This window comes from Kogia breviceps, chromosome 8 (genome assembly GCF_026419965.1).
Source record: "Kogia breviceps isolate mKogBre1 chromosome 8, mKogBre1 haplotype 1, whole genome shotgun sequence".
Taxonomy (NCBI): domain Eukaryota; kingdom Metazoa; phylum Chordata; class Mammalia; order Artiodactyla; family Physeteridae; genus Kogia; species Kogia breviceps.
This window is the reverse complement of record NC_081317.1, coordinates 25,981,356-26,002,563: the sequence shown is the minus strand read 5'-3', so window position 1 is coordinate 26,002,563 and position 21,208 is coordinate 25,981,356. Positions and strand designations below refer to the sequence as shown.

At 42.8% G+C, this 21,208-nt stretch overlaps 1 protein-coding gene across 16 annotated transcripts in view; it reads left to right on the top strand.

Moving 5' to 3' along the window:
- The window catches only part of ZNF462 (zinc finger protein 462), a 143,499-nt gene that overhangs the window by 68,063 nt on the left and 54,228 nt on the right, over window positions 1-21,208 (top strand). For 11 of the 16 annotated variants that reach the window (XR_009337108.2, XM_059073390.2, XM_067041011.1 and 8 more), the window contains 2 exons: window positions 3,714-3,832; window positions 8,314-8,508. Coding sequence is in view for 15 of the 16 variants with exons in the window: in XM_059073390.2 (XP_058929373.1) it covers window positions 3,714-3,832; window positions 8,314-8,508 (314 nt within the window). In the remaining variant the exon portion in view is untranslated. Of the gene's footprint in view, window positions 1-3,713; window positions 3,833-8,313; window positions 8,509-8,591; window positions 8,692-21,208 lie in introns of all 16 variants that reach the window. The other 5 variants (XM_067041017.1, XM_067041016.1, XM_067041018.1 and 2 more) reach the window with 2 other exon arrangements.

Sequence of the window (21,208 nt, the reverse complement as noted above, 5' to 3'; positions counted from 1 at the left end):
TGGAGGCGTCTGAAGGCCCTGCTTATGGTTCAGGCCTGCTGTTCAGTTGGCTGTGTTACCTTGAGCCTCTGTCACCTCACCTGTCAAATGGGGCTGAGAACAGGAGATTGTTTGCCTGACGTCAGATTTGGCCAAATCGGACATTTAGAAAAAAAAAAAATCGAAGTATAGTTAATTTACAAGGTTGTGTTCATTTTAAGTGTACAGCAGAGTGATTCAGTTATACACACACACACACACACACACACACACACACACATACACAATTTATATATGCATTCTTTTTCAGACTCTTTTCCACTACAGGTTATTACAAAATATCGAGCGTAGTTCCCTGTGCTATACAGTAGGTCCTTGTTGTCTGCTTATTTTATATAAAGTGGTGCAGTGGTCCCCAACCTTTTTGGCACCAGGGACCAGTTTCTTGGAAGACAGTTTTTCCCACGGGGCAGGGGGTTGGTTCAGACGGTAATGTGAGAGACGGGGAGCGGCGGATGAAGCTTGCTTCACTGGCTCGCCCGCCGCTCACTTTCTGCTGTGCGGCCTGCCTGGGGGACCCCTGAAGTAGTGTGTATCTGTTAATCCCAAACTCCTCATTTGGTCTCCCTAGCCCCCGCTATGCCCTTTGGTAACCATAAGTTTGTTTTCTATGTCTGTGAGTCTATTTCTGTTTTGTAAATAAGTGCATCTGTATCATTTTTTTTTTTTTTTTACATTCCACATACAAGTGATATCATATGGTATGTCTTTGTCTTTCTGACTTACTTCACTAAGTATGATAATCTCTAGTTGCATCCCTATTGCTGTAAATGACATCATTTCATTCTTTTTTATGACCGAGTGATATTCCATTGTATATATGTGCCACATCTTCTTTATCCATTCATCTGTCGATGCACATTTAGGTTGCTTCCGTGTCTTGGCTATTGTAAATAGTGCTGCTATGAACATTGGAATGCATGTATCTTTTTGAATTAGAGTTTTCTAAATTGGGCATTTTCTTAAATGATAATCTTGGAGGTATTGCTATGACTTACACAAGGAAAGACCAGAGAGTAGGTGAGTTTACTGGTGCATCTGTCAAACATTCATCCAGAACCTAATCATTATTTGAGGAAGTAAAGTTCCATTTGGGAAATTTTAAGTGGCTAAGGAGGTAAAATTAGGACTTTTTAACCCATAGGACCAAAGGGTCATTGCTTGGCATTTTTTAAAAGACCTGGAATGGTAAAGAAGTTTATTGATGCCAGAGAGATGCTTGAAGTACACGGTGGGTTGAGGAGAGGGAGCTTCCTGCTACCTGGCACAGCTTTGAAATTGAAAATTGGGGTTTTTGTGTGAGGCTTTTCGGGGTGATGGTTCTGAGAAGAAACAACCTTTTGTTGCTTTTCTCTCACAACTGTATGAGACAGAAATTTTCAGTAACGTGTTCTACAGTCTTGGATGAAGGTGACTGATTGTGAGACCGACATGCTGTTTATTTTTATCATAATTGAAAATAAGTGATGGGCTGTTTGCTTCTTAAAAAAGATAAAGTGCTAGTTAGTGGCTGTTGAAAGGCAGGAAGAGGTGATGCTTCCACAGAGGTTAGGATGGGTTGCAAACTCTTTTATGATTATACAGAGCCTAGTATCTAATCTTTGTCATCAGATTCATGCCCTGGCCTCAAACATGTGTAGTTCTCATCAGTTCAATAAGTATTTGTTGGACAGCAACTCTCAACATTTTCTGACACACAGAACCTCAATAAATCATTGTGAATAAATGAATATGCCCTGTTGTTGAGGCTTTGGGGGAATATAAAGATGAATAGGACATGGTTGGTGATCTCAGGGAACTAAGAGGGTCTAGTCAGGTTATAAGTAAAGCAAGCACACAAATGACTTGGCGAAATAAGGCACATGTCTTTAAAAAAATGTATCAATAAAATGCAATGAAGTTTCAAAGAAGGGAGATGGTACATCCACTTTGGAAGAATCGGGAAGGTTTTATGGAACAGGGAGCATTTGAGTCAAGTCTTAAAGTAGGAAGATAGGACTTGCCCAGTTTGGAAAGAACATGCAGTGTGGAGGAAACGATGAGAGAGTAGGGCCCTGAGGAAGAGATTGATGCTTAGGGGGGTACCAGCTGGCGGTCTAGTTGGACTAACTTTTAAGTGATATGTAAAGGAATAGTAGAAGGTAAAGTCTGAATACCTGAGTAGAGACTGCATTTGGGGGTCTTTGAATGCAGAATTAGTGCTTTGTAATATACATCACTGGTGAAAGGAAGACTCTGAAACGAGTAAAGGCATCTTAATCACTAACATTTATTGAGCCTTACTGTGTGCCAGGCACTGTGCTACGTGCCTTCAAGTATTATCTCATTTTATTCTCAGAACAGCCCTATGAGGTATGGTCCCATTATTATCTCCCTTTCATAGATAAGGGAAGTGAGGCCTTTTAATGTAGAAGGGTTATGGAACTTGCCCAAGGCAACTTGGCTTATGAGTAATAGCTGGCATTTGATCTCAAGCAGTCTGACTCCATCGCTTGTGCTTTTGAGTTGGAAAAAAATGGGGGAGACCAGTTAGGAGGCAGTGATAGTAGCTGATCCACGAAGTTAGACTGGAACTTTGGGAACAGTCGAGAGAAGGAGGATCTTCATGTCTTGGAAAAATTGGCTTTACTGGAGGGGAAGAGGGGCAAAGTACAGTACAAATGGTGCGGAGGTTTCCAGGCTGGTTGACCGACAGCTTGGAAGTGTTCATTCTACAAAGAAGGAAATGAAGAAGAGACTTGGTTTTGGATTTTAAAAAACTGACGTGTTTGTTTCAGGCTGGTTGAGTTTAAGATAGCTGAAGGACATTCAGCAGGAGGTGTCCTTAGGCAGTGTGGAAAGGGCTGCTTTGGAGCTTGGGAGAACATTATATATTTAAATGGTAAGCAGTACTGTTCCCATATGAGTCATTTAGAATGGAATCTAGTTCTCTGGGGCATTGATACAAATTATAACATCTTCCCACACCTCGTTTGGTAGATTTATTATTTTTTTAGAGTAGTGATTATTCTGAGATACTGGGAAATTATAATTAAATAATTTCTTTATAAGTTGCTTCTGGAATACTGATGTACAGCAAACATGGTTTTATCAGAAGGCATGGCCAGCCTTTGGATCCCATGACTTCCTGTAAACACACCTGCACTGGACCTCCATATTTAGAAAGACCTTGAAAATAGCCCATTGCAAGTGCCCTGCTCGAGTGTTCACAGCAGAATTAAGGTTTAAGAAGAAAGTCAGCCTTTTTTACATGCACAATTTCTCTAATTTCCCCCCCTCCTTTTTTTTAATGGTATAAGTTCAAGGACTCTTTGATAGGTACCTCACTGACTTTTCAGAAAACTTAAATTTGTCCATATTTTACCTTTTCTTTTTAGATGCCCTCTTCTACTTCACAGTGCTTTAGAGAAGGGAAAATAAGTCTACCAAGACCTGTTTCCATTGCCATGTCTCTGAATCCAAAACAAATTTTGATCTCTTCTTTCCTTTAGCTTCTCCAACTCTTGCCAATTTGTGTTTGTTTGTTTGTTTGTTTTCCTCCTGTAAGCACCATCCTTGGAAAGTAACAAAATGACTGTACAGCTTAGAAATGGGATTTCTGGAAAAGGGCAATGAGAAAATGTTGGATGCGGTTTTTAATATTGTCATTTCCTTTTTTCTTTTTCTACATCAAGTTTGGATCGCCATATGCAAACCCACCACGGACACCATAAACCATTCCGATGCAAACTCTGCTCCTTCAAGTCCTCCTACAACAGCCGGCTGAAGACACACATCCTCAAAGCTCATGCTGGTGAGTTGGTGTTCGCGGTGCACGAGTTCCCTGAGTTTGAAATTCATAGTCTTCAGTGAGTGAAATGTTTAAGTCTCTTGCTCCATACACATAAGAATAAGTTTTTCTTGAGATGGTTGTGTATTCAGTTTTATTTTAATCTAATAAAAAAAATTAAAGAATGGCCCAAAGGCAAAATAATACCAAGTACCATGTCCCGCATGTCATAGTTGATTCATGCAACTAACACATACCTACTAACACATACCTACTGACAGATTCTTGCTACATCACAGGTTCTGTTTTTTAGAGAAATTTCTAGATTACCTAGGCTTTCTAAATGGAAATGCAAGAATTGGTACATCTCCTGAAGATAATTTCCAACTAAAATAAAGTTATAATCTTGGGGACTTTCAAAGGGACAAAGAGACCTCAGGATGTGTGAGATTTCTCATGAGATGCCCTTAGATGCATTTCTCTATCCCAGATAAGAAATGACCTTGGGCCATGAGTGGCCACGAGTTGTGCTGATCTCCATCAATCTATCATCCCATCTCATCGTGCTCGTCTCACGAACATCCCTTACCTACCAGTCTCTCTACTAATAAGCATGGCATATTCATTATCCCATTTGATCTTCAAGGCAGTCCCAAAGGGTAGATGTTGTTGTCACCCTCGGTGTCAGATGAAGCCACAGAGACTCAAAATCCAGTGTCCTGCTCAAGGCCACAGAGCCCGTTCACTAAGAATTTGACTCCAGAACAAAAACCTACATCCTTGTCACTCACAGGATGCTGCCTCCCTCTCTGTTCTGCTCTTTTCTACTTGGCATATGATGGAGGATGCCCACAGGTAGCTAATCAGAACTCATCCAAGAGAGGAAAGAGGCATGAGTAAGAAAGGCAGTGTGGCAGGGTCTGGGGACCTCCTCCCAGGATGTCCCCAGTCCTCTGAGAAGCCCGACTCCGCAGCAGCCTGTGGCCCTCTCAGAGGTGTTGTCAAGTTTTGAGGAACTTACATCAAACAAAGGGAAATTGGGGAACCAATGGCTTTAGGATAGCTAGCGATACTGTCAGAGATTCTTCTAGAGATCCAGTCTCCTCCCTGAGTTTCCTCAGCTAAGGTGTTTAGAATTCTAGTTGGATTCTAGATTTAAATTTTTCAATCAACTAGAATTCTTCTGTCTCATTTATTTGCTTTCCTTCCCTTATCAGCTTCTTATTAACTGCCCAGAACCCGAGTCCTTCACTTTTGTCATCTCCTCATCCCCTGTGGAAATACAGCCATGTCTCTGCTGTTTCCTGAAGGTTGGGTCCTGTTGAACTGGCTTAGTGGAGTAAAACTACGGAAGCCTTCAGGATGCCTTAAGCCCGCTGGGGGTGGGGGAGGGGATGGCAGATTAGCTATACGGGCTTTTCTCTCTCTGTTAGTATTTTTATATCTTCCAGAACATTTTACTAAAGTCCATGGAGCAAGAGGCTTCGGAGTTCAAACCACTCTTTTCTAACTGGTGGTGTATATTGTAAATTATTCACTTGGGATACGATCCTGGGGAGTTTTCCCCACAGATCTCAGCCTTGTCAAAAACGTTTTACCAGTGGGAGTTGGGTAAGTGATTTGGCCTGTGGGAAAGACTTTAAAAAAGTGCCACAGGCTACACACTGACTCCAGGGCATTGAGCTGAAGTGTATATTCGTGGAGCTGACCAAGCAGACTGGTCTTCTGTGCTCACTGGTTTGCAGGAAGGAAGCATCCAGAGAGAGAGGGTAGATGCATCGTAATCCAGTTCTCCACACCCCTTGAAGCGTTGGTGTCTATGACTCGGTCTTAGCCACAGAGAGAGCGGCTCGGCTTGGAGAAAGCCAAATCATTTTCCAGAAGACTCTTGACTTGTCTGTTCTAGAGGGAGTATTTTATTTTATTTTATAGGGTAAAAGGTAGTGTGTACTAACCAGATGCCTGGATTTGAATTCTCTCTCAGGTTATGCTACTTATAACCACCCACCAAGGTTCATATAGCCAGGTTTGCACTGAAAAATTGAGAAATGGAATAAGGAGAGCAGTAGTATACAATAAGACATATATATTTATTATTTTAGTAAACACCATTATTCATGCCCAGCATTATTCTGTAGCTAACAGGTCATGGTCTGAGGGGTGTGGAATTGACTGGTGTTCTTGTTTGGGTCCTCTGACTTCTTTGTGCTTCTCTTCTGCTTTGGGCTATAGCATGTTGCATCATTCAAGGTTTTGTGTGGGTCTCTTCGAGGCTTTCTTGGAAACGCACACTTTGGGGGTCATCAGTGGTGACAAGGAGGCTTGAATGCAGGACTTCAGATGCTGGTCTCACTTCACATGAAACCACTTAGTAATTTTCGGGGTGGCAGGAAAGTAACCATCTCAGCAGGGTGAAAGCAAGAGTGGAGGTTTACTTGCTCATTCTTGCTCTGCTTCAGTGAGCATATGTCTGTAGCACATCAGCGCCGTCCTCAGTTCATATTCACTGGTCCACAAAACCTTCGTTACTAACAGTCCTTCTCTTATTCCTCTCCTTCCTTCCCTTTCCTCTTCTCTGGTTTTTAAGTTTCACTTGAAAATAAATTTTTTAAATACATGTTCATTACAGAAAATTTGAAAATGAGAGAAGAAATACAGTCAAGCCATTCATAATCTTATTATCTGAAGACCACTGTTGTTAATATTTGATAATATTTCCTTTCAACCATTTCCTCTATAATTATTTTCCATAGTCATGATTATAATTTAATCTAAAATGTATTATGCTTTTCTATTTATTTTTCTGAGTTTCAGTATTAGTTTTCTATGAATTGCCAACTCTTCAAGAATTTATTTTCATGAATAGTAATTTATCAAGAAGATATACCCACATTTACTTAATCATTTCCCTATGGTTGGAAATTTAGGTTGTTTCATCCCTTTTCAAGCATCAATAATGTATATTTCTAAACAGAGATTTCTAAGTATTAAAGGGTATTTCCTTAATATAAATTCTCAGAAGTGGAATTATTGAGTTGCAGGCATGAGCTTTCTAAGCTTATTGTTATAAAAAGCAAAATTGCTTTCCGAGTTGATTGTACCAGTGTTTGTCCAGCAGCATAAGGATGCCCATTTCACACACCCTTGCTTCTTCTTCTTTTTTTTTTTTTTTTTTTTGGTGGTATGCGGGCCTATCACTGTCGTGGCCTCTCCCGTTGCGGAGCACAGGCTCCGGACGCGCAGGCTCAGCGGCCACGGCTCACGGGCCCAGCCGCTCCGCGGCACGTGGGATCTTCCCGGACCGGGGCACGAACCCGCGTCCCCTGCATCGGCAGGCGGATTCTCAACCACTGCGCCACCAGGGAAGCCCACCCTTGCTTCTTAAATTGCAGTTCATGTAAAAGCTGACTTAGGGCGAAGATAAATCATACTCTCATTTAATTTGATCATCGTGATCTGTGCTGTATTTCAGTGGTATAAAAACAATTAAAAGGAAAATACTTTGTAGGAAACAAACTTATGGTTACCAAGGGGGTGGGAGGGGGAGGGAGAGATAAATTGGGAGATTGGGATTGAAATATACACACTACTATGTATAAAATAGACAGCTAACAAGAACCTACTGTATAGGTATTGTACAGGGAACTCTACTCACTACCCGGTAATGGCCTATATGGGAAAAGCATCTAAAAAAGAGTGCATACATGTATATGTATAACTGACTCACTTTGCTGTACAGTAGAAACTAACACAACAGTGTAAATCAACTGTACTCCAATAAAAATTAAAGAAAAATACTTATTTTTACTTAAATGTCCTTTATATTGAAAAATATTGGAGCTAAATGCAGACACACATGTTTAGATACATACACACACACCTCTCTCAGTTAAAGAAATGACTTTTACCCATTTCTGTACTATTGATCAGATAGGGAAATGGAGTTTTGTGCTGAGGTTCGTGAACTGGGCCCCCAAAAACCCCACAGGTAGGATGTGTGGAATCCAGGAGGCCTGGAGTCAGCAAGGAAGTAAATTACGAGGATAGCCCCCGGCGACTTTGTGCTCGGAAAGCCACCGTTTGACCCTTGGAATGAGAATGAAGTGTATTCTTTTCTGTGGATGATATAAAGGCTGGAATGAAAACTGACACCGTCATTTCTAGCACAGAGAGGGAGGGAGAGAGATGGGGGAAGCCTTTGCTGAGGGAGCTGCCTAGACATTTGGTTTCACTCTGTGCTGGGGAATCTACCGTAGGCTCATCCCTGTGAGCAAAGCATGAGATGGAAAGGGACCAGGTCCCTTGATTACGGAGCTCCTAGAAGAGTTCCGATCCTCCAGGAGCCCTGTGGTCGCGGGAGTGGGCGGGGGCTTGGTGTGGGAGGGTTCTCAGGCCGTGCCGCTTGAGACGGGCTCTCTGGAGTTAACTGACCCTGTTATTCTGTCTCCCACCCGCCTCGTCCCCTCCCCCCTCCTTCTCCTCCGCTGCTGACCGGCTCCCTCCAGGTGAGCATGCCTACAAGTGTTGTTGGTGTTCCTTTTCCACCATGACAATCAGCCAGCTGAAGGAACACTCCCTCAAGGTCCACGGAAAAGCCCTGACCCTCCCCCGGCCGAGGATTACCAGTCTCCTCTCCTCGCACGCCCACCACTCCTCCTCCCAAAAAGCCACCCCGGCCGAAGAAGTGGAAGATTCCAATGGTAAAACTGGGCTTCCGAGCCGCCGCCGTCAATCACGGGTGGGGGGAGGTGGGCTGGGGTTAACGGCCCATCCTTCTTTCTAGAGGAAAATCTGACACGAAAACGTGGCGGTTCAAGTGAAGGAAGAAACGTGAAAAGGTTGGAACAGTATAGACATTGGAGTTGGAGGGTGAAGTGAACTCGGTGAGCATCTGAGCGCAGACGCCTCTGCGCTGGTGTGCCCGCTGCTTGTGGAAGGAGGACGTGTGTGGTGGGTTCGTGTTGGATTCGTCCGCTGCGGTTGTGAGCAAGAGAGGGAGGATGAATACCAGGCAGATTTATTTCTTCGTTGACTCTTTTACTTATTGATGCCCTGTCTTGTCCTAAAAGATATGTGTGCTGTGAAGTGTTTGGGGTGCTAGATGTGTAAGTTAAGGACGGAATTCAGAGCGGGACTGGAATGGGTGAATGGGGTGGGGGCGTGTGTCTGATGGGGTCACAAGATAATTTAGGGGTCACGAGGTGACTTCTGTTATGGCTGAAGGGCGTCGAGGAAGCGTCATTTGGAAGGAGGGTGTAACTGCCCACTTTTGGAAGCTTCAGACTAAATCTGGGAAGCCCTGGAAGGGGTCTCCTCACTGGCAGTGTAGCCAAAGCGGTAGGAGAGAGAGCATGAGAGCCAGAGGTGGCGGGTATGGCAAAACGAGCAAAGGATGGTTTGTTGTTTTGATCTGCCCGAGAAACAGAAGGGTGTTGATTACTCAGCTCACCTCAGATGACTGCAGAGTCTCGTGCTTAGGGCTTCCCTGGTGGCGCAGTGGTTGAGAATCCGCCTGCCGATGCAGGGGACACGGGTTCGTGCCCTGGTTCAGGAGGATCCCACATGCCGCGGAGCGGCTGGGCCCGTGAGCCATGGCCGCTGAGCCTGCGCGTCCGGAGCCTGTGCTCCGCAACGGGAGAGGCCACAGCAGTGAGAGACCCTGTACCACAAAAAAAAAAAAAAAAAAAAAAAAAAAGAATCTCGTGCTCAGGAGAGGAGGGAGTCAGGGGATTCTTAGTGATGTAGAAGACCTGAGAGCCGCTCTCTTCCGTGAGCCTCTCGTGCTTGAATCCCTTCTGCAAGAATCTCTGGTAACCAGTTATCTACCCGCTAGCCTGAGTCCTTCCCAGGTCAGGGAATGGACTGTTTCCCAAGGTCTGCTACTAGGTCCTTGAGAGGAGCTTAGTGGGCTGGCAAGAAAGTTCAGGGGCTCTTTGGAACAAAGGCTTGGCTTTGAATCTTACTTCTCTCAATGCCAGTTGTGTTTTCCTGGGCAATCTTAGCTTCCTAGACTCACATGACAAATTGGATAATGATACCTACCTCCTGATGGCCTTGAGAGATTAATGAGAAAAGGTACATGTGCAAAATGCCTAACACAACACCTGACACATGTAGATATTTAATAAATGGTCGTGTTATTCAGCGATTTACATCCTTTGATTGCAGTTTCAGCTTTTGAGAACATTTATGACAAGTATGAATTCGGGGTTATTTTTAATGTAAGGGTTTAAAAAGATAGAATCCTCAGGGAACCTGAAGATCTGACAGCCCAGCATGTCCATGTGGGCTGGTTATCCAAATAGCAAAAGAGTAAATGAGGAATCTTCATTCACAAGGTCTGGGCAAAGACAACTGGGAGGAAAAGAAAAGGTAAGTCCTGGGATTAAAAGCTGTCACTGCTGAGTTGTAGAACTTGGTGGCCTTTCCTTTGCAAATCAGTAAACACCAGGTTAGACACAGTAACTCCTTGCTGGTATTCCTGTCTTGAAGGACTTCTGTTTAACAGTGAAGCCTCGTTACGACGGTGGCTTGTAATGAAGTGAGCGCGCTGTCTCCTCAGCTGTTGTGTGGCAGTTTAGCCTGTGTTTGTTGTTGTTTTCCAGGAAAACTTAGAGTCTCAGAGTGAGGGGTGGGGAGGAGATGGGGGGAGCACATGTGAAAGGCCACAGAAGATGTCCACTTTACACCTTGAGATTCTGTTCATTGTAAGAGATTGGTGTATTGCAACAAAAGGCAAAATAGAATTTGATGTAAATTGTAAGGTCTTGTTTCACGTGATTGTCTATGATTGTCAATGAATTGCTTTCATCTGAAAGCATCATGGAAGCTACACTTGTGGAACCATTTGGGTGAAATTGATACATCCAAACACCATTCCCAGCAAAGGCTCTTCCTGAGACATTTCTCTCCATGTTGTACCTTCTTTTCCCTTTGTCCTCCCCCGCCTTGGAAGGTGGGTCTTAGTCTCAGGACAAGGGAATCCTGCAGACTACTCACTGCATGGCTTGCCTTCCTTCTGTGTAGGCTGAAAAAGAGTTCAGTCAACTTCCTGAGTCTGTACTTTCTGCTAGGAGGTGTGCAACACACAGAAGAATGATAAATGGATACAGTGCCATTCTGGCCACCCAGCAGCTTAAAATCAAATGTGTAGAGGGTATTATCAGCATGGTATTGAACTAACCACAGCCCTAAGCCTGAAGCCTAACCTTTTTGGGGCTGATTTCAGGTTCTTGGAAGCTAGACTAGGTTAGGACCTTGGGAGGAAGGGTGGTCGCAGAAACATGATGATAATGATATTGAGTAACTCTCTGCATAACACTGATAGTCTCTTTAGCCACAGGGAGATAATTTGGCAACATATAAAAGTGTTTTTCTTTCTTCTTCTAAAGAAAGAACATAATGAATGTGAAAGCTCTGGGTGGCAACTCTTTAGTGAGGCCTACACAGAACTCAGTGGACCTGTGCTGTTTTTAATGTATATAAATAACCTGGATCAGTGGGTCAACAGTGATTTGTTTAATTTGGGTGAGGTAAACCCAAAGGTTTAAGGTGGGATAAACAGAAAGAAGGCATCAAATGGGCTGTTCTCATGAATGGATAGTGTGGAAAGAAAAATTAATAGTGTGTCCATTCAAAAGATATTTTCTTGAATCCTTGTGATGCAGGTGTTACAAGGTTTTGGATGCCCAAGAATGATGGAAGAGGTTGAAAATGGGAAGGCTGTCTGCTAGGGAGCTGAGTGGTGGATTCCTAGAAGTGGCTACATCTGGGGGACGAAAAAACAGCTGTGGGGCTAGACAGTAGCCTGTAAATCACGCCTTGAATGGTGTTTGAAACACGCATGTGAAATCCAGTTGCACATTTTAATAGGGGGAAGCTGTAGGGCCATTGGCCCTCACTCAGTTAAGGTTTCCCACACTGCAGATGCCAGGGCGCTCTGAACACAAGAACCAAAAATGTGTTGCAGGCCTGGGTGGGCGGGGGGAGTAGAGATCCATAAAACCAGGGAAATCACCAGTGTGTCCTTGGCTTTCTGATCCCCTAGTGAGGGATGTGAATAAAACGACTGGACATGCTCGCTGCTGTTTGCAGTGGTCAAATGCTTGCAGTCTTGAGAGCGAGCCAGCCTTCTCCGGCAGAAGGAAACAGGCTGAACAGGAAGGTTCTTCCCTAGCTGCTCTCCCTCCCAGTGCAGAGGGGAGCCCTATAAGGGAGGGAGGCTGGGAAGGCAGATGTGAGAATGTGGAGGGGAGAAGGAAGCCAGGGTGATTACCCTGGCCTCACACCTGTTCTGGACATAAACAGAGCTCTTAGGTGCTGGGCTGTCAGTCTTGACGTGTCTCACCAGCACGTGGATCCTCTATATGCTCTTCATGATTGGCAGTTGGAAAGAAAAGCAGTGCTGATTCTGTGTATAAGATAATGGGAAATGACACGTAATTGCTGTTCTAAACAGCGCATTAAGGGGAGATCATAAGGTTGTCAACAAGAGGAAGTGCTCTGCTGTGTCTGTGTTTACTGGGTTCTTTCTGCCATATAAAACAGAGGACTGGGTTTTTTCAGGCTTTTTCTGAGTCGGTGCTTTCAGTACAGAAAAACACACATATACATACATCTATAAAACAAGAAAGAAACTAGAGCAGTGTAGTTTCATTCTGAGATTTGTTGAGGCCTGAGTAGCTCCACAGTGCCTGGGCAGTGGATATGTAATTTAAAATTCAGCTCTATCCTTTGTAAGAAGTCAGGCCACTGGTGACATTCCGTCTTTTTCCTCCCTTGAATTTCCCCTAGAGAACATCTGATTTTATTTCTTCTCTCTGTCCAGTTATGCTGTACAGAATGGCCTGCTTTAGGAAGTAGCTAGCGTGGTACGCTTAAAACAAAAATCGGACGCGAAGACGAGGTGCAAAATAAATAAGGTGTGTGAGAATTAGATAGTTTTTTAGTCTGTGCCCTAATGGCAGCCTAGGGAAAACACCAAGAACTTTTGGTCATGAAATCCTTCCCCTTGTAAGATAGATCTCATTGTAGTTCACCCAACAGAGAAGTCTTTGCTAGTATGAATTGGTTGAAAAATGTAAGGAGCTTTGTGATTTTTTTTTTTTTTTTTTTTTTAAGAGAAGGATTTTCTGTTACAACTTTTCATTTGGCTTCTCGGATCTAAACTCTAGAATAATACTTGATAAGCACTATTTTTATCAAGGCATCTCTCATCAAAAAACCACAGGCACTTTCTCATGTCAAAATCCAAGTCCTCTGCATTGCATTCAGAGTTCACCCCTCAGTCACACATTCTCCATCCTGAGTGGTCTCTCCAACAGATCACCCGTGTCTGTACTTGCTGTCCCCAGCATCTTCCGCCTTCATTTCCACTTCTATGCATCTGAAGAAGCTCTGCTGGGAGCTTGGAAGGATTTCTTCCTTGTCTGCTTCTGTCTACCAGCCTCTGACTTTAACTTCTTCTAAAGACTGACATTTACCAGCCCCAGCCCTACTCTGATTTCTCGTCGATTGATGGGTGATCTTCTTGGTGTCCATTTGTACTTGTGGATATGCTTTTGGTTCTGTCCCCTGATTTTCCAATGGGAATAGTTAGGTAGATACTTATTAAATACTGCCTTCTTTTAACTGACCAACAGTTTCTTGGAGGCATCACAGTTTTCAATTCAGTTATTCGTACGGAGTCTCCTAGTATGTCTGACTAACTCCACAGAACCAAGCTGTACAACGGTAAGTTTATTTCATTTCCATTTAAGAGGCAAGTTCAAAAGACAGACGATCCAAAGATGAAACCTTGGAGATTGCTCTGAGAGAAACTTTCTGACACATCAGTCTGCCAAGAGGAAATGATCTTCCTTGACAAAGAGTGTTTTCAACTTTATCATTGTTCCCTGGATAACGAGACCTTCTGTAGAAGTGGGAAACTGAAGTTTGAGGCAGGGTGTAAGCCTTTCCAGTACTCAGGAGGAGACAGGAAGTGTGGTGGCGCTGGGGAGATGGGCATTACCAGTGTGGTTACCTGGTAGCAGAGCTCCTTGGAGCAGGCGCACATAATCATTTGACCCTGGAATGGACTAGCTTGTTCTCTGCCTCTGTGTCAAAAAACATAGTGTTTGGTTGCTGTTAAATCCAGTTCAGAGAAGCTATAGAGTGAAACTGACCAACAAAACTCATAGATTAGTAAAAATCTTTTACTCTCCCTGAAAATTTTGCCCACCAGCCTTTTACCATAATATATGGGTTAGAGGAGACTTGTAGTGGTTAATTTCTTCAAGCCATAAATCAAGGATTGGCAAACACTTTTTCTGTAAAGGGCCAGATCAAAAATACTTTCACCTTTGTGGGCTATAGAGTCTCTGGTAGAACCACTCAACAGTGCCACTGTCATTTGAAAGCAGCCGTAGACAGTATGTAAACAGATGGACATGGCTGTGTTCCAATAAAACTTTATGTGCAAAAGCAGGGGAGGCTGGATTTGGCCCGTGGGTTGTATGTTGCTGAACCCTGCCATAGGTGACTGGTGGAAAAAATTACAGCAATACCCATGAAATTAATCCTGTCTTTAATAAATGTCATTATAGACCTTTATATTTAACATACAGACTATTATTTCTAGATGTCACTTAAAATATAACTTGACCTAAATATATTCTTTGTTTCATATATGAAATGTAGGGCATTAAGTAGAGCTTTAAAACTGTTAGTGTGTGAATTACACTTTGCTTGAAAGAAAATCTTCTCTAAGAATTGTATTGAGTCTGGCGCCAAACTATCAATTCGTTTAACCTTGACTGCGACAATACTTGACACTTAAAAATTAATATCTGAGATGCCTGCTTTTTGAAGAGAAGCTTTTCAGATTTCTAAATAGGTCAGACATAAAATTCAACCTTTAAGAGGATCCAATTAGTTGCTAGGGCATCAGACCCTTCCACCCAGGTTCCAGTTGCAGTCAGATTTCTCTTGGGGTAAAAGAAAGAAGAGTGGTTTCTTTAAAAATGACTCCTGAGTGAATAATTGTGAAATACAAAGATCTACATCGTTTATAGCACGTGGGATACAAGGCATAATTTCAGTGGCTTGGCCGTCATTTTTTGTTTTTAATTTATTTTAAATTTATTTATTTTTGGCTGCATTGGGTCTTTGTTGCTGTGCGTGGGCTTTCTCTGGTTGCGGCGAACAGGGGCTACTCTTCGTTGTGCTGCATGGGCTTCTCATTGCAGTGGCTTCTCTTGTTGTAGAGCACAGGCTGTAGGCGCACAGGCTTCAGTAGCTGTGGCTCGCGGGCTGTAGAGCACAGGCTCAGTAGTTGTGGCGCACGAGCTTAGTTGCTCCGCGGCATGTGGGATCTTCCCGGACCAGGGCTCGAACCCGTGTCCCCGGCATTGGCAGGAGGATTCTTAACCACTGTGCCACCAGGGAAGCCCTTGACCGTTATTTTTTAATAGGTTCTGCTGGCCTCAGAATTATCTGGCCAGAGAATACTAACCTTCCCTTTTTTGACTTCAGAATTTCTACATTAAAATCTGATCTAGAGTTTATTTTAGTGCTTATTATGAAGAGTGGCATTTCTACTATAAAGACTTAAGAAACCTGTAACTCCAGTGGTGCAAAGTGGTACAGATGATTCCTCATCTTCTATTAGACATCCAAAAGTCTTCAGCAGTTAAATTATAGACCTTGCCCTCATCAGCAAATAGGGAGCCTCCGAAATTATCACCACCCTGAAGTCGAATATCATGTGATAGACCCTTCCCAAGAAACCCACCTGCCTGAGATTTCTGTGACTTTCTGAATTCGCCACAGTTTCATGTGCCAAGGATTGAAAAACATTTCAAATATAAGCTTTCCATGTCCTGGGAACTCAGTCAACTCGCCCATCTCCCTCTTCCCATGCCAAGAAAAACATTTGTTCCTCAGAAATACAAGCATATACTACCCAACTCATTCAGAGCTAGTTCCTAGCAACACCAGAATTTGCTTCATAATTCCACAGCTGACTTTTGCATTTCTTGGTTGGAGATTACCTTAAAGTCCTCCAGAACCTCAGTTGTGGGAAGTATCTAAAAGGAAGAAGAAATTTACTTTATTCTTTGGCAGAAAATATATTCAATTGTTAGTCAAATCATCTAAAATTATTTCGGGTCATTTTCAAAAGGAAGATTTTTTTTTTTTTTTTTTTGTCTTTATCATTTCCCACCTTGATTTTATTCCCCCCCTGCCCCTGGAACCAGAGCTAGATATTTTAGTGCAATTTTATTGAATATAAAATCCCTTAAACTCTTTTGAGACTTCTTATGATTCATAGGTCCTCTCCTCTTTTCCAAATACTGTTCTGCACTAGAGGATTTTATACAAGCAGAGGGAAGGGTATTGGATTTGGGAGGACTAGTGTGTGTGTGTGAGCCATGATTCAGAGGTAGATATCCTGGGGCAGCTTTGCTGGAGCAGAGGGTATGTCCCGGGCAAGATGGGCATGTGAGAAAGAATTGTTTTTAAGAGCCGAGATGAGAAGTGGCCAGAAATAACCTTCTTGAAGCAACTATTATTTATTTTTTAAAATAAATTATATGAGTTTTGATGGTGTGGCCCAGCATGTCCAAATGATGTATGCATTTTCTTAATTCATTCATAATCCTAAATAATATCCTATAGAAAAATTCCAGTGGTGGTACTTAAACAAAAACGGCAAGATAAAGACTGGCCAAACTGACACGAAAGGTTCAGGTAAGTTGGATCTGCTTGCCTTTAACTGAAGTCAGTCCCTTGCTGTTTATGCCCAGGAAGGGACGCGTTCCTGCCAGAGGGGGCTCCTCTGTTTTGTAAGTCGTTTCATGGTCATCAGGGTCAACCCCAAAGAGGTGTTTGGTTAAGAGTACAGGGCCCAGCTAAGGTTTTATTTACCTGTACACTGCTCTTGGAGAAGTCATTCCAGGGCTAGGCTCTCCAGCTTCCTCGGGGACACAAAATATTCTTACCTGCCTCGTGGAAGCCACCTCCTATGTCATCTTTTATGTTCATGTGCTGTGAGCCCTGCACCAAAGCTGCCGTGATCACCCCATAGAGCAACACAGGATGACCTTCTCAACCTTTCTCGTAGTCCTTGATTTTTAGCACTCCTAGTTATTTTTTCCCCCATGACCAGTTTGAAAGTCATCCATTCTGGTTTATTATAAGGTTTCTGGCTGTCGTCTCTTGGTTTAATTCTGAAATGGTAAAATTAATCATAATTTTTATTTACTTCGGCTGACTGTGTTAATTTTGCCACCAGATTTAATATGTCTGATGAATCAGAGTTACAAATTATTATTAGTCTCATTTTATAGAGAAGGAAACTGAGACTGAAATGATGAGTCCCAAAGTCATAAAACATATATGTGGTGGACCTTGTCTGAACCCAAAGCTTATGCCCTTAACCTTTGTGCCATTTCATCAGAGAGTCGCAGCAGAAACACACATCCATAAGTGAGCCAGAGTGGAGAAGATAAAACCTATTCTTACATGTCTGGGGGCCCTGGAATCTTCCAAAGGAAAATAAAGCCACATTTTATTGTTGATTGATATTTAGAGCTCAAGTTAATAAATACGTAGAGTTAGTTAGAAGAGCAGAATATAGCAAGTGAGAAATTTTGCATTTGGATTTTATTGGCTGCAGCCATGGAGAAGAAAAGCAGTTGATGAGTCCTGGAGGGCTTCTTGGAAGAGGTGGGACTCAGGCTGGACCTTGAAGGGCGAGTAGGATTTTTTTTATGGGCAGATCGAAGTCTATTCCAGGTGGGAGGAGTATCAGGTGACCAAACTTAAAGAAGGGACCCTGGGACAGCAAGAAGACCAGTCTGGCTAGAGTGGAGGGTGTGTAGGGAAGTTATTGAGAGGATAGTTGGCGAGATGAGGGGAGGTAGAACCAAACTGTAGGGGTAATTAACACCAGGAAGAGGTCTTCTCATCGTTAAGAAGCTGGGCTAAACAAGGAAGACCAGCAGCGAGGTCCCTGTCCCCTTTGGAAGTGGGAGGGTACTTCTGAGCTATGGGTGCCTGATGCCGATACCTGTAAGTCTTCAAGAATGAATGTGCATTAAAACTAGTCAAGGGAGGTAGTTATCCCTTTTGAAGATGTCTGCATAGATTTTTCCTCCTGATGACAAGAGTAATACCTACTTAGGATTAAATAACAGCTTTATGGCAATACATAACATAAAATGTGAGGGTCACCCATAATGCCAGCCTCCCTGCACCCAAAAGAATTTAATAACAGTCCACTGTAGAATCATCTAGATGTTTCTTCTTTGCATATACAAACAGGCTCTGTTTTGTTATTTTAATTTTTTTCCAAAAGTGGGACCACAATATACAAACTACCTTTTTTTCATGTTTTTGTCTTTACTTGGAAGATTCTATCACTACTTGACTCACCATAGTTTTTTTTTTTTTTTTTTTTTTTTTTTTGCGGTATGCGGGCCTCTCACTGCTGTGGCCTCTCCCGTTGCGAAGCACAGGCTCCGGACGCGCAGGCTCAGCGGCCACGGCTCACGGGCCCAGCCGCTCCGCGGCACGTGGGATCTTCCCGGACCGGGGCACGAACCCGCGTCCCCTGCATCGGCAGGCGGACTCTCAACCACTGCACCACCAGGGAAGCCCTCACCATAGTTTTAAAAATGTGAGGGTCCATATCTCAAAACAAACCAACAAAAATGATTCCCCTTCAAATCATAAACATTGAGTACTTAAAGACTTCAAGAAGTTTTGTGTGAATGTGATATATGTGTTTAAGGTGGGAGTCTCCGAATTATATAAGGCCTTTGAGGTTTTGCCAATCAAAATTTCATTCGTTTATTTCACTTTAAAGGCTCATTCACCTTCTAAGAAATTACGTAAGTAAAGTCTCTTTTCCTACTGCTTAAGACTTAAGACATTTGAAATACTGGCAAATGGTCCATAGTTAAATGACAAAATCAAGATTACAGACTGTCTAGACTGTTCAGAGTAATGAGCTGAAAATGAGATTTTGTTAGGGAATAAATATAAAACATGTTGGGTAGCTTCTGACCTTTGTATTCACTTCCATTACTAGACTTGCCAAATATTCTTATAATTGTCGGTTATCGTATTTGTCTCCACAACTAAACTGTGTGCTCTCTGAGGTCAAGGACTATTTCAGAGTCTTAGCACTTGGCAGGCCATTCAGTAAATATTTCTTGATGTGAATTAGGGCAGCAGAATAAACCACACACAAGGAAAACAGACAGACAAAACAGTAGTTTATGTGTGAAAAAGCCTGGGAATTTTAGTGACTGCGAGCTCAGCTGTGTCACACGATGTTTGGAAAAAGCCAATGGAATTGTGCTGTGCACACCATGATGCGGCACGTTTCCTTGGTCACACCTCCCTCCTCCAGCTAACTAGCTTTGCCCCAGCCCCACCCCCCATGGCACCGCCATCTCCCTCTCAACTCTCTGTGACCAAAGCGACTAATCCCTTTCCTCCAAGCAGCCAAGAAGAAGAGTGAGTGCAGTCCTTACTTGCTGCTACCTGTTGAGAACATTTTTGCTTCCTTCACTTTTCAAGTGTCTGCTCTCTGCTTATTTCCTTCTTATCTTCTGGAATGTTCCTTCAGCTTCCTCGGTGAACTCAGTGCCAGGCTCACAGCCTGCCTTTTTACGCCAGCCATGACCATCGTGCTCTGGAATTTCAGTATACTAGACTCAGTCAGTTGTCATGACTCAGTGAATGTTTGGTTTCTTCAGCTAGAGAGATTCACGTCTTCCTGACCGTGTTCCACCACCCTTCTTCTGTGGCTGGACTCACCATAGCCACTCTACTTCCAGCATCTTAAACCCGTAAATTCTCTCAGACCACTACCGATCCCTTGTCTAGCCAACCCAGATCCTAGGCTTGGCCATTTCAAAGGGGCTTTCTCCTGCATCCTCGTGTCTCTGCCTCCTTTGTCCTTCTCTGGTTTCCAACCTGCCAGACCCTAACCCTGAATAACCCTCACCTTGCACTTCCTCTGATTTCCACCGGTCTTCCTGGCTCTAATCTCAAGCTTTCCCAGTCTGTTTTCAAGGTTATCTTTATTAACCACAAATCTGATTAATTTTTTTATATTGAATTATGGTTGATTTACAAGGTTGCATTAATTTCTGCTGTACAGCAGAGTGATTCACTTATGCGTAGATATACATTCTTTTTTTATATTCTTTTCCACTATGGTTTATCACAGGATATTGAATATAGTTCCCTTTGCTGTGCTGTAGGACCTTGTTTATCCGTTTTGTATATAACAGCTTACATCTGCTGACCCCAGCCTCCCACTCCGTCCCTCCCCCAACGCTCTGCCCCTTGGCAACCACAGGTCTGTTCTCTATGTCTGTGAATCTGTTTCTGTTTTGTAGATAAGTTCATTTGTGTTGTATTTTATTTTTTTTATTTGTTTTTTAAATTTTATTTTTTTTTGTACTTTTTGGCCACACTGTGCACGGCATGTGGGATCTTAGTTCCCCAACCGGGGATCGAACCTGCGTCCCCTGCATCGGAAGCACAGAGTTTTAACCGCTGGACTGCCAGGGAGGTCCCTGTGTCGTGTTTTAGCTTCCACATATAAGTGATTTGGTATTTGTCTTTCTCTTTCTGACTTACTTCACTTAGTTTGATAATCTCTAGTTGCATCCATGTTGCTGCAAATAGCATTATTTCATCCTTTTTTATGGCTGAGTAGTATTCCACTGTATAAATATACCACATCTTCTTTATCCATTCATCTGTTTATGGACATTTAGGTTGCTTCCATGTCTTGGCTATTGTGAATAGTGCTGCTATGAACATAGGGGTACATGTATCTTTTTGAAATTATCAATTTATTTTTAAAAATAAATTTGAGCTTATTCCGATTTATCCCTCTATAACATCAGTTTACTTATAAGTATTCCAAGGTACTTTTCTTTTTTTTTTCTTGTCTTATTTTATTATATTTCATATTTATTTGGGCTGCGATGCCAGCTTGCAGGATCTCAGTTCCCCAACCAGGGATTGAACCCAGGCCCCCTGAACTGGAGGCACAGGGTCCTAACCACTGGACCACCAAGGTACTTTTCTTGAGTGAAAGAGACAGGCATGAGGTCACAACCAAGGTGGTAGAAGTTGCAGATAGCTGCAGTGTTTACCTTGTCTGTCCCAAAACTAACAGTGAATAAATGGAGTGAGGAGCTAGAGTTAATAGCTGCGGTATCACAGATTATTGTATTGTACTTGTGAGCTGTGATTTTCCTGTTACTCTGATTTAATAGTATTTTAAAATGTTGCCCATGGGTAAGTTTTTAATTAGGAATACAGAGAAGGAAAGATGAAGAAATCCACATCTAACTTGCATGCAAACAAGAATAATGCCACCAGCATGTCTGT